Source organism: Salmo salar, unplaced genomic scaffold (genome assembly GCF_905237065.1).
Source record: "Salmo salar unplaced genomic scaffold, Ssal_v3.1, whole genome shotgun sequence".
Lineage (NCBI taxonomy): Eukaryota > Metazoa > Chordata > Actinopteri > Salmoniformes > Salmonidae > Salmo > Salmo salar.
The window spans coordinates 10,001-22,500 of NW_025548604.1; the positions used below are offsets into that span (position 1 = coordinate 10,001).

The 12,500-nt window shown below is 41.5% G+C and overlaps 1 protein-coding gene across 2 annotated transcripts in view; it reads right to left on the minus strand.

The window, feature by feature from the left end:
• The window catches only part of LOC106596386 (voltage-dependent calcium channel subunit alpha-2/delta-4-like), a 32,450-nt gene that overhangs the window by 6,494 nt on the left and 13,456 nt on the right, over nucleotides 1-12,500 (minus strand). The window contains exons 5-9 of one of the 2 annotated variants that reach the window (XM_045712541.1): nucleotides 4,382-4,452; nucleotides 1,666-1,741; nucleotides 1,196-1,248; nucleotides 581-636; nucleotides 355-372 (exon numbers count right to left, since the gene is read on the minus strand). In XM_045712541.1, the coding sequence (XP_045568497.1) occupies nucleotides 355-372; nucleotides 581-636; nucleotides 1,196-1,248; nucleotides 1,666-1,741; nucleotides 4,382-4,452 (274 nt within the window). The remainder of the gene's footprint in view (nucleotides 1-354; nucleotides 373-580; nucleotides 637-1,195; nucleotides 1,249-1,665; nucleotides 1,742-4,381; nucleotides 4,453-12,500) is intronic. The other variant, XM_045712542.1, reaches the window with a different exon arrangement.

The following is a 12,500-nucleotide window of genomic DNA, read 5'->3' on the forward strand; positions in this document are numbered from 1 at the left end:
CTAGTAAGTGATGATAGAGTCTGTCTGTATTACAGCTGTCATAACAGCATATCAACCCATGCATGGTGACTGACATCTTAATGACTGTGAGGATACACTTTCAACATGTCAGACTCTTGAATGATTTACTAGCTGTCGTTACTGTGAATCTATCTGACCCTGATCAACTTGAAATATATCATATAGATTAGATAGATACAGTACATCCTCTCATCGTCTGTTGCCATACAAAACACACACACACGCACGCACGCAGGCGCACGCACACACACACACACACATGCACGCAGGCGCACGCACACACACACACACACACGCACGCATGCGCACGCACCCAATAGGTTTAATCTGTACCTTTGAAGCCAGGCTTGGCTGGGTGGGAGGAATGAGGTGGTGAGAATGATTGACAGGTGATGATGAGGATGATGATGATGGTGATAGAGACATGGGTGGGTGTGGTCAGGACAGGAGACAACATGAGAGACACACAGATTGGGACATTGAAGCCAAACAGTGCAACACAACACACGGAAGCTGAATGAGGTGAATAGGAATGAATGCTCTTTACTGGACTGTTTACCTTCAGCAAAGCGGTCAGAGTGCCAGAGACCACAGATGTTGAACTCCAGTAAAAATCTACAGAGAAGGAAGGAGAAAGAAAGAAGATGAGTGAAAGAGAACGCGAGCGACAGGAAGAGAAGGAATGAAGGAAAGAGGGAGAGAAGGAGAGAAGGAGTGATGAGATAGGGGAGAGAGAGAGAAGGAGTGATGGAGAGAAGGAGTGATGGAGAGAGGGAGGGAAGGAGAGATGGAGAGAGGGAGAGAAGGAGTGATGAGAGAGGGAGAGAAGGAGTGATGGAGAGAGGGAGGGAAGGAGAGATGGAGAGAGGGAGAAAAGGAGTGATGGAGTGAAGGAAAGAGGGAGAGAAGGAGTGATGGAAAGAGGGAGAGAAGGAGAGATGGAGAGAGGAAGAGAAGGAGTGATGAGAGAGGGAGAGGGAGAGAGGGAGAGAGGGAGTGAAGGTGTGAAAGAGAGATGGAGGGAGAGAAGGAGTGAAGGAGAGAAGGAGTGAAGGACAGAAGGAGAGAAGGAGAGAGCCATACATACAGAACAAGTGACAGTACATTGTAATGGCTCTTGAGAATTAACTAGCTACCAGCAGCCAACGACCTCTGATCTCTCTGACACACTTACAGTAGGAAGTTGGTGAGGAACCACTTTAAAGCAGCCGCCAGACCATAGAAGGGCTGTAGAGAGGAGAGAGAGGGATTGAGAGAAAGAGAGACAGACAGAGAGAGAGAGAGAGAGAGTGAGAGAGAGAGAGAGAGAGAGAGAGAGAGAGACAGAGAGAGAGAGAGAGAGAGACAGACAGACAGACGAGAGAGACAGAGAGAGAGAGAGAGAGAGAGAGAGAGAGAGAGAGAGAGTGAGAGAGAGAGAGAGAGAGAGAGAGACAGAGAGAGAGAGAGAGAGAGAGAGAGAGAGAGAGAGAGAGAAACATTTGTCACAGAGTGCTTCACCGTGACCGAGTCTAGACATCCAATGAGCATGCAGCCACACAGTATGTGATAAAGAAAGATACACAACATAGAATGACTCTCAGAGAAACAAGAGAGAGGAAATGGATTCAGTGCACAGAGACTGTTGTTATAATGTATACTCACACTAAGAAGGGGTCTGGCGCTGCTGGCAGAATGTCCTCCCATCTTACACATGGCCTGGTAGTCGTACAGAGAGACCCTGAAGACACACAGAGACACACAGAAACAGGTTGCGTAATATCCTCTTAAATCAAACACTCACATTTCTTTGAACTGTTATAGATAGAATCACTTCACTCAGGAGTGTTTCTACATCAGAGACACAGATGAAAGATCCTCAACGCAGCTACATGATGAAAGAGATGGGGGTGTCCCCAATGTCACCCTATTGCCTATGGGCCCAGGTCAAAAGAAGTGCACTATAAAGGGAATAGGGTGTACAGTAGATGTAAGAGAAACCCGACCCAGCCAATCAAATCAAAGGGCTAACCCTGTGATGACACACAGTATGATATGTTACACTAATAACCAAACGCAACATGGCAAGTGTTTTACAAAGTAAAGCAGTTTGAGATGTAAAATGAGAGAGTAAAAGGTGTTATCATGAGATATAGAACAGTAGAAGGTGTTATCTAGAGATATAGAACAGTAGAAGGTGTTATCATGAGATATAGAACAGTAAAAGGTGTTATCATGAGATATAGAACAGTAGAAGGTATTATCATGAGATATAGAACAGTAGAAGGTATTATCATGAGATATAGAACAGTAGAAGGTGTTATCATGAGATATAGAACAGTAGAAGGTATTATCATGAGATATAGAACAGTAGAAGGTATTATCATGAGATATAGAACAGTAGAAGGTGTTATCTAGAGATATAGACAAGTAGAAGGTATTATCATGAGATATAGAACAGTAAAAGGTGTTATCATGAGATATAGAACAGTAGAAGGTATTATCATGAGATATAGAACAGTAGAAGGTATTATCATGAGATATAGAACAGTAGAAGGTATTATCATGAGATATAGAACAGTAGAAGGTATTATCATGAGATATAGAACAGTAGAAGGTATTATCATGAGATATAGAACAGTAGAAGGTGTTATCATGAGATATAGAACAGTAGAAGGTGTTATCATGAGATATAGAACAGTAGAAGGTGTTATCTAGAGATATAGAACAGTAGAAGGTATTATCATGAGATATAGAACAGTAGAAGGTGTTATCATGAGATATAGAACAGTAGAAGGTATTATCATGAGATATAGAACAGTAGAAGGTGTTATCATGAGATATAGAACAGTAGAAGGTGTTATCATGAGATATAGAACAGTAGAAGGTGTTATCTAGAGATATAGAACAGTAGAAGGTATTATCATGAGATATAGAACAGTAGAAGGTGTTATCATGAGATATAGAACAGTAGAAGGTATTATCATGAGATATAGAACAGTAGAAGGTATTATCATGAGATATAGAACAGTAGAAGGTGTTATCATGAGATATAGAACAGTAGAAGGTGTTATCATGAGATATAGAACAGTAGAAGGTATTATCATGAGATATAGAACAGTAGAAGGTGTTATCATGAGATATAGAACAGTAGAAGGTGTTATCATGAGATATAGAACAGTAGAAGGTATTATCATGAGATATAGAACAGTAGAAGGTATTATCATGAGATATAGAACAGTAGAAGGTGTTATCATGAGATATAGAACAGTAGAAGGTATTATCATGAGATATAGAACAGTAGAAGGTGTTATCATGAGATATAGAACAGTAGAAGGTGTTATCATGAGATATAGAACAGTAGAAGGTGTTATCTAGAGATATAGAACAGTAGAAGGTATTTTCATGAGATATAGAACAGTAGAAGGTGTTATCATGAGATATAGAACAGTAGAAGGTATTATCATGAGATATAGAACAGTAGAAGGTATTATCATGAGATATAGAACAGTAGAAGGTGTTATCATGAGATATAGAACAGTAGAAGGTGTTATCATGAGATATAGAACAGTAGAAGGTATTATCATGAGATATAGAACAGTAGAAGGTGTTATCATGAGATATAGAACAGTAGAAGGTGTTATCATGAGATATAGAACAGTAGAAGGTATTATCATGAGATATAGAACAGTAGAAGGTATTATCATGAGATATAGAACAGTAGAAGGTGTTATCATGAGATATAGAACAGTAGAAGGTATTATCATGAGATATAGAACAGTAGAAGGTATTATCATGAGATATAGAACAGTAGAAGGTATTATCATGAGATATAGAACAGTAGAAGGTATTATCATGAGATATAGAACAGTAGAAGGTATTATCATGAGATATAGAACAGTAGAAGGTGTTATCTAGAGATATAGAACAGTAGAAGGTGTTATCATGAGATATAGAACAGTAAAAGGTGTTATCATGAGATATAGAACAGTAGAAGGTATTATCATGAGATATAGAACAGTAGAAGGTGTTATCATGAGATATAGAACAGTAGAAGGTATTATCATGAGATATAGAACAGTAGAAGGTATTATCATGAGATATAGAACAGTAGAAGGTATTATCATGAGATATAGAACAGTAGAAGGTATTATCATGAGATATAGAACAGTAGAAGGTATTATCATGAGATATAGAACAGTAGAAGGTATTATCATGAGATATAGAACAGTAGAAGGTATTATCATGAGATATAGAACAGTAGAAGGTATTATCATGAGATATAGAACAGTAGAAGGTATTATCATGAGATATAGAACAGTAGAAGGTATTATCATGAGATATAGAACAGTAGAAGGTGTTATCTAGACTACTGTCTTACCTTTTGAACATGCCCATCTTGATAAGGCGTGCCATCACTGAGCCGTCAACTTCTCCAAAGAACCTCCCCACCTAGAGACAGACCGACAGACAGGGAGAAGACCACACTGTCTTTACAACAATACCATTAACATTTCATACACGCCGTTTTTGACAGCATAGTAAATGTAACACACACTACCACATTATATAATACACTACCACATTATATAATACACTAACACATTATGTAATACACTACCAGATTATGTAATACACTACCACATTATGTAATACACTACCACATTATGTAATACACTATCACATTATGTAATACACTACCACATTTTGTAATACACTATCACATTATATAATACACTACCACCTTATATAATACACTACCACATTATATAATACACTACCACATTATGTAATACACTAACACATTATGTAATACACTAACACATTATATAATACACTACCACATTATATAATACACTACCACATTATATAATACACTACCACATTATGTAATACACTAACACATTATGTAATACACTAACACATTATATAATACACTACCACATTATATAATACACTACCACATTATATAATACACTACCACATTATGTAATACACTACCACATTATGTAATACACTACCACATTATATAATACACTACCACATTATATAATACACTACACTGCTCATCAGCTGGGTAGAGGTGTGGAGGTTAGGTGTATGGAGGACAGCTCATCAGCTGGGTAGAGGTAGAGGTGTGTAGGTTAGGTGTATAGAGGTCAGCTCTTCAGCTGGGTAGAGGTAGAGATATGGAGGTTAGGTGTATGGAGGACAGCTCATTAGCTGGGTAGAGGTAGAGGTGTGGAGGTTAGGTGTATAGAGGACAGCTCATCAGCTGGGTAGAGGTAGAGATGTGTGGAGGTTAGGTGTATAGAGGACAGCTCATCAGCTGGGTAGAGGTAGAGATGTGTGGAGGTTAGGTGTATGGAGGACAGCTCATCAGCTGGGTAGAGGTGTGGAGGTTAGGTGTATGGAGGACAGCTCATCAGCTGGGTAGAGGTAAAGGTGTGGAGGTTAGGTGTATGGAGGACAGCTCATCAGCTGGGTAGAGGTAGAGATGTGTGTAGGTTAGGTGTATGGAGGACAGCTCATCAGCTGGGTAGAGGTATAGATGTGTGGAGGTTAGGTGTATGGAGGACAGCTCATCAGCTGGGTAGAGGTAGAGATGTGTGGAGGTTAGGTGTATGGAGGACAGCTCATCAGCTGGGTAGAGGTAGAGATGTGTGGAGGTTAGGTGTATGGAGGACAGCTCATCAGCTGGGTAGAGGTATAGATGTGTGGAGGTTAGGTGTATGGAGGACAGCTCATCAGCTGGGTAGAGGTAGAGATGTGTGGAGGTTAGGTGTATGGAGGACAGCTCATCAGCTGGGTAGAGGTAGAGATGTGTGGAGGTTAGGTGTATGGAGGACAGCTAGTGTTTGAGTGACCGTAGCCGTCTCTCCTCTACTAGCCTGCGGTGGACTCTGTTCCACTATTCTGCTACCTCTGAGGATTTGGGTTGGGTCCTAGGGCTTTTAGTTTATGAGGACATTTTATTTGAAGGACTCACAAAGTCGTAAAGGAGCAGTCCAGACTCATTGAGATCTCTTTGCTAAGTAATATCTCTGGCATTGTACCATGGGATGTAATGTCCAGTGTGACTGATTGGGTTTGATTTGGGTCATCTGGGCATCACAAGACTGTGTTAGTCCACTGAGCTAAACACTGTGTTAGCCCACTGAGCTAAAGACTGTGTTATCCCACTGAGCTAAAGACTGTGTTATCCCACTGAGCTAAAGACTGTGTTAGCCCACTGAGCTAAAGACTGTGTTATCCCACTGAGCTAAAGACTGTGTTAGCCCACTGAGCTAAAGACTGTGTTAGCCCACTGAGCTAAAGACTGTGTTAGCCCACTGAGCTAAACACTGTGTTAGCCCACTGAGATAGAGACTGTGTTAGCCCACTGAGCTAAAGACTGTGTTAGCCACTGAGCTAAAGACTGTGTTAGCCCACTGAACTAAAGACTGTGTTATCCCACTGAGCTAAAGACTGTGTTAGCCCACTGAGCTAAAGACTGTGTTAGCCCACTGAGCTAAAGACTGTGTTAGCCCACTGAGCTAAAGACTGTGTTAGCCCACTGAGCTAAACACTGTGTTAGCCCACTGAGATAGAGACTGTGTTAGCCCACTGAGCTAAAGACTGTGTTAGCCCACTGAGCTAAAGACTGTGTTAGCCCACTGAACTAAAGACTGTGTTATCCCACTGAGCTAAAGACTGTGTTAGCCCACTGAGCTAAAGACTGTGTTATCCCACTGAGCTAAAGACTGTGTTATCCCACTGAGCTAAAGATTGTGTTATCCCACTGAGCTAAAGACTGTGTTAGCCCACTCATACGTTCATTCATCATTTTATTTGTCATTTTACACTACAGTTTGTATCTGTGTGTGTGTGTGTGTGTGTGTGTGTGTGTGTGTGCTTGCAGTGCTGCTTCAATTTAGGTATGTGGGGATAGACTATGTTCCCTGTGACCTATTTTAGTCTGTGTCTGTGTCTCTGTCTGTCTGTCTGTCTGTCTGTCTGTCTGTCTGTCTGTCTGTCTGTCTGTCTGTCTGTCTGTCTGTCTGTCTGTCTGTCTGTCTGTCTGTCTGTCTGTCTGTCTGTCTGTCTGTCTGTCTGTCTGTCTGTGTGTGTGTGTGTGTGTGTGTGTGTGTGTGTGTGTGTGTGTGTGTGTGTATTTTAACACATCTACATTGGTCGATCCAAAATGACTTTTTAAAGCTGTCATGGCTTTTTAAAGCCGTCAATAAAAGTAATTCCTATTTATAAGTAATTTACGGTTTCTATGCCTTTGGTTTTCCATGAGGACCATTTTATCGGAGACTTCTGAAAAGCTATCCAAGGATTGTTCCATGGGGGGTGTTTTCAGGGAGGGATATTGGTTCTTGTAGAACACGTTTCATTTTCTTCCATATTGTTTTAGTGTTCTAAACTAGGACGGTTTTAATAGTTCTTTATACTTTGAAAATAGACACATAACAAGATTCTGGTGATGGATGAGCATGCACATCTTCAATATGGACCCATTGTTCCTCTTTAGTGCATTTAACTATATGTAGCAAGTAAAAGCCTTGGGTAGTGAGTTGATACAAGGTTAAAACCACTCTCGGTGGTTTTTATTGTCAGTGTATCGACGTAAAACCACTCACATTTTTAAAGAATGTCATCGGTGTGGTAATTGGTATTACCGAAAATATATAGAAAACCTTGGGAGCCATGCCATTCTGAAGATGTTTATTCTACCTGTAAGATTTATGGGAAGACTGTTCCATTTAACTAGATCTGATTTCATATTGTTCTTTTCTCTCTCCCCACCCATAACATTTCTGTCGCATCTTGCGCCATAGGCTACACTTGTCTGTCCAACACGCATGTAAACAACTAGCTTGCCTGCTCTATCTGCACTGATAGGTTAAGTCATTTAATGAGCTAAATGTAAAAACAATAGATTTCACAGATTAAAAAAGGAACAGAAAAAAGGAACGATACATAAACCAGTACTTTTTGGGGATTCGAACCAGTTCAGAACTTTATTTTGCTGGTCGGAACAGTGGAACAGAACAAAAGTTGTTTTGTTCAGAACGAAATGATTGGAAAATAATTTTGGTTCCAACCTATCCTAAGTACTTCATATTTGATGTGGTCCCCTTAAAGGATTGCTGTAGATCCTGAATTATTATTTTACCTATTGCCATTTTTTTCTGTTTTTTTTTACCCAACGTTCATTTTATATCCTGAGATTTTTGAGTATTCTGAAAATAGTTTTAGCGAAGGGGGCATTGAGTTTTCAATATTGGTCAGGAATATCAGGAGATTATGTGTAAAAAAGTTGAGTTTATGTTCATATTTACCAACATTGATACCTGTTACGTTTGGGTCTTGTCTAATTCTTTCTGCACGCGGTTCAATTGCCAGTGAAAACAGGAGGGGGAGAGGTGACATCCCTGTCTTGTGCCCCTTACTAAAGCAATTTCATCAGATCATGTACTTTTTGTGTATATTTTTTCTTTAGGGGATATACAATATACAATATTTATATACAGCCATTATTAATAAATCTATATCTTGTCTACATCTTATATTTTTTGCGTATTGTATTAAACTGAAACACGTTCTTGTATTTGTTTGTAAGTGTCTATTTTTAATAAACCGTGTTTGATTGATATGTATCACGTGTAGTAAGACTTGTACCATGCTATTGCTTATAAGCTTTCTTATTATTTTATTGTCACAATTTATTAAACTTATGGGTCTAGAATCAGCAGGGGACTCTCCAGATTTTCCTGGTTTTAATATAACTGAAATAACTTTGTTACATGGTTTGATACCTGGAACTAGGAAGCGCTGAATTGAGTGACACGTGTTGTCATTTGTGTAAATGGACCATTTCCATCTGTAAATCGTGCCGCCCGAAGGGTGCAGGAAGTAGGACAGCGGATAAAGCATGTTTTCTCATCTCTGTTTCATGTTGACAGGATCAGCTGGCTTTACCCACCAAGCTTTCCTGCCCGCCCCCCCTCCCCCACACACACAGATTACACCACGAGCATGTGGTAAGCAATATATTACATGGACTAAGGAGACAATATCCAACCTATCTGGTCTACAGAGAGGATAGATAATGTGATTCCTAGATAAACACTTTTCTAACACGGCACTGGAAGCCTCTACGTCGATACACTGACAATAAAAACCAGCAAAACAATTAGTCAGGAGCCAAGCCCAGTGTAATGGCCCTCTGGTGTGTGTGTGTGTGTGGTGTGTTTTCTCTCTGTCCCAGTGGAGAGATTAGACAGTAAGTTCCTACAAGGCCTTTCTTCCAGCTGTTGTTTATGGGAAACCACAGTTATACACTACCATGGACTGGTTCCTCTGTTCTAGGGCACTACAGTTATACATTACCATGGACTGGTTCCTCTGTTCTGGGACACTACAGTTATACACTACCATGGACTGGTTCCTCTGTTCTGGGACACTACAGTTATACACTACCATGGACTGGTTCCTCTGTTCTGGGACACTACAGTTATACACTACCATGGACTGGTTCCTCTGTTCTAGGGCACTACAGTTATACACTACCATGGACTGGTTCCTCTGTTCTAGGGCACTACAGTTATACACTACCATGGACTGGTTCCTCTGTTCTGGGACACTACAGTTATACACTACCATGGACTGGTTCCTCTGTTCTGGGACACTACAGTTATACACTACCATGGACTGGTTCCTCTGTTCTGGGACACTACAGTTATACACTACCATGGACTGGTTCCTCTGTTCTAGGGCACTACAGTTATACACTACCATGGACTGGTTCCTCTGTTCTAGGGCACTACAGTTATACACTACCATGGACTGGTTCCTCTGTTCTGGGACACTACAGTTATACACTACCATGGACTGGTTCCTCTGTTCTAGGGCACTACAATTATACACTACCATGGACTGGTTCCTCTGTTCTGGGACACTACAGTTATACACTACCATGGACTGGTTCCTCTGTTCTGGGACACTACAGTTATACACTACCATGGACTGGTTCCTCTGTTCTAGGGCACTACAGTTATACACTACCATGGACTGGTTCCTCTGTTCTAGGACACTACAGTTATACACTACCATGGACTGGTTCCTCTGTTCTAGGGCACTACAGTTATACACTACCATGGACTGGTTCCTCTGTTCTGGGACACTACAGTTATACACTACCATGGACTGGTTCCTCTGTTCTGGGACACTACAGTTATACACTACCATGGACTGGTTCCTCTGTTCTGGGACACTACAGTTATACACTACCATGGACTGGTTCCTCTGTTCTAGGGCACTACAGTTATACACTACCATGGACTGGTTCCTCTGTTCTGGGACACTACAGTTATACACTACCATGGACTGGTTCCTCTGTTCTAGGACACTACAGTTATACACTACCATGGACTGGTTCCTCTGTTCTGGGACACTACAGTTATACACTACCATGGACTGGTTCCTCTGTTCTGGGACACTACAGTTATACACTACCATGGACTGGTTCCTCTGTTCTGGGACACTACAGTTATACACTACCATGGACTGGTTCCTCTGTTCTGGGACACTACAGTTATACACTACCATGGACTGGTTCCTCTGTTCTGGGACACTACAGTTATACACTACCATGGACTGGTTCCTCTGTTCTGGGACACTACAGTTATACACTACCATGGACTGGTTCCTCTGTTCTGGGACACTACAGTTATACACTACCATGGACTGGTTCCTCTGTTCTAGGACACTACAGTTATACACTACCATGGACTGGTTCCTCTGTTCTGGGACACTACAGTTATACACTACCATGGACTGGTTCCTCTGTTCTGGGACACTACAGTTATACACTACCATGGACTGGTTCCTCTGTTCTAGGACACTACAGTTATACACTACCATGGACTGGTTCCTCTGTTCTAGGACACTACAGTTATACACTACCATGGACTGGTTCCTCTGTTCTAGGGCACTACAGTTATACACTACCATGGACTGGTTCCTCTGTTCTGGGACACTACAGTTATACACTACCATGGACTGGTTCCTCTGTTCTAGGGCACTACAGTTATACACTACCATGGACTGGTTCCTCTGTTCTGGGACACTACAGTTATACACTACCATGGACTGGTTCCTCTGTTCTAGGGCACTACAGTTATACACTACCATGGACTGGTTCCTCTGTTCTGGGACACTACAGTTATACACTACCATGGACTGGTTCCTCTGTTCTGGGACACTACAGTTATACACTACCATGGACTGGTTCCTCTGTTCTAGGGCACTACAGTTATACACTACCATGGACTGGTTCCTCTGTTCTAGGACACTACAGTTATACACTACCATGGACTGGTTCCTCTGTTCTAGGGCACTACAGTTATACACTACCATGGACTGGTTCCTCTGTTCTAGGACACTACAGTTATACACTACCATGGACTGGTTCCTCTGTTCTGGGACACTACAGTTATACACTACCATGGACTGGTTCCTCTGTTCTGGGACACTACAGTTATACACTACCATGGACTGGTTCCTCTGTTCTGGGACACTACAGTTATACACTACCATGGACTGGTTCCTCTGTTCTAGGACACTACAGTTATACACTACCATGGACTGGTTCCTCTGTTCTAGGGCACTACAGTTATACACTACCATGGACTGGTTCCTCTGTTCTGGGACACTACAGTTATACACTACCATGGACTGGTTCCTCTGATCTAGGACACTACAGTTATACACTACCATGGACTGGTTCCTCTGTTCTAGGACACTACAGTTATACACTACCATGGACTGGTTCCTCTGTTCTAGGGCACTACAGTTATACACTACCATGGACTGGTTCCTCTGTTCTGGGACACTACAGTTATACACTACCATGGACTGGTTCCTCTGTTCTAGGACACTACAGTTATACACTACCATGGACTGGTTCCTCTGTTCTGGGACACTACAGTTATACACTACCATGGACTGGTTCCTCTGTTCTGGGACAATACAGTTATACACTACCATGGACTGGTTCCTCTGTTCTAGGGCACTACAGTTATACACTACCATGGACTGGTTCCTCTGTTCTGGGACACTACAGTTATACACTACCATGGACTGGTTCCTCTGTTCTGGGACACTACAGTTATACACTACCATGGACTGGTTCCTCTGTTCTAGGACACTACAGTTATACACTACCATGGACTGGTTCCTCTGTTCTGGGACACTACAGTTATACACTACCATGGACTGGTTCCTCTGTTCTAGGACACTACAGTTATACACTACCATGGACTGGTTCCTCTGTTCTAGGGCACTACAGTTATACACTACCATGGACTGGTTCCTCTGTTCTAGGGCACTGCAGTTATACACTACCATGGACTGGTTCCTCTGTTCTAGGGCACTACAGTTATACACTACCATGGACTGGTTCCTCTGTTCTAGGACACTACAGTTATACACTACCATGGACTGGTTCCTCT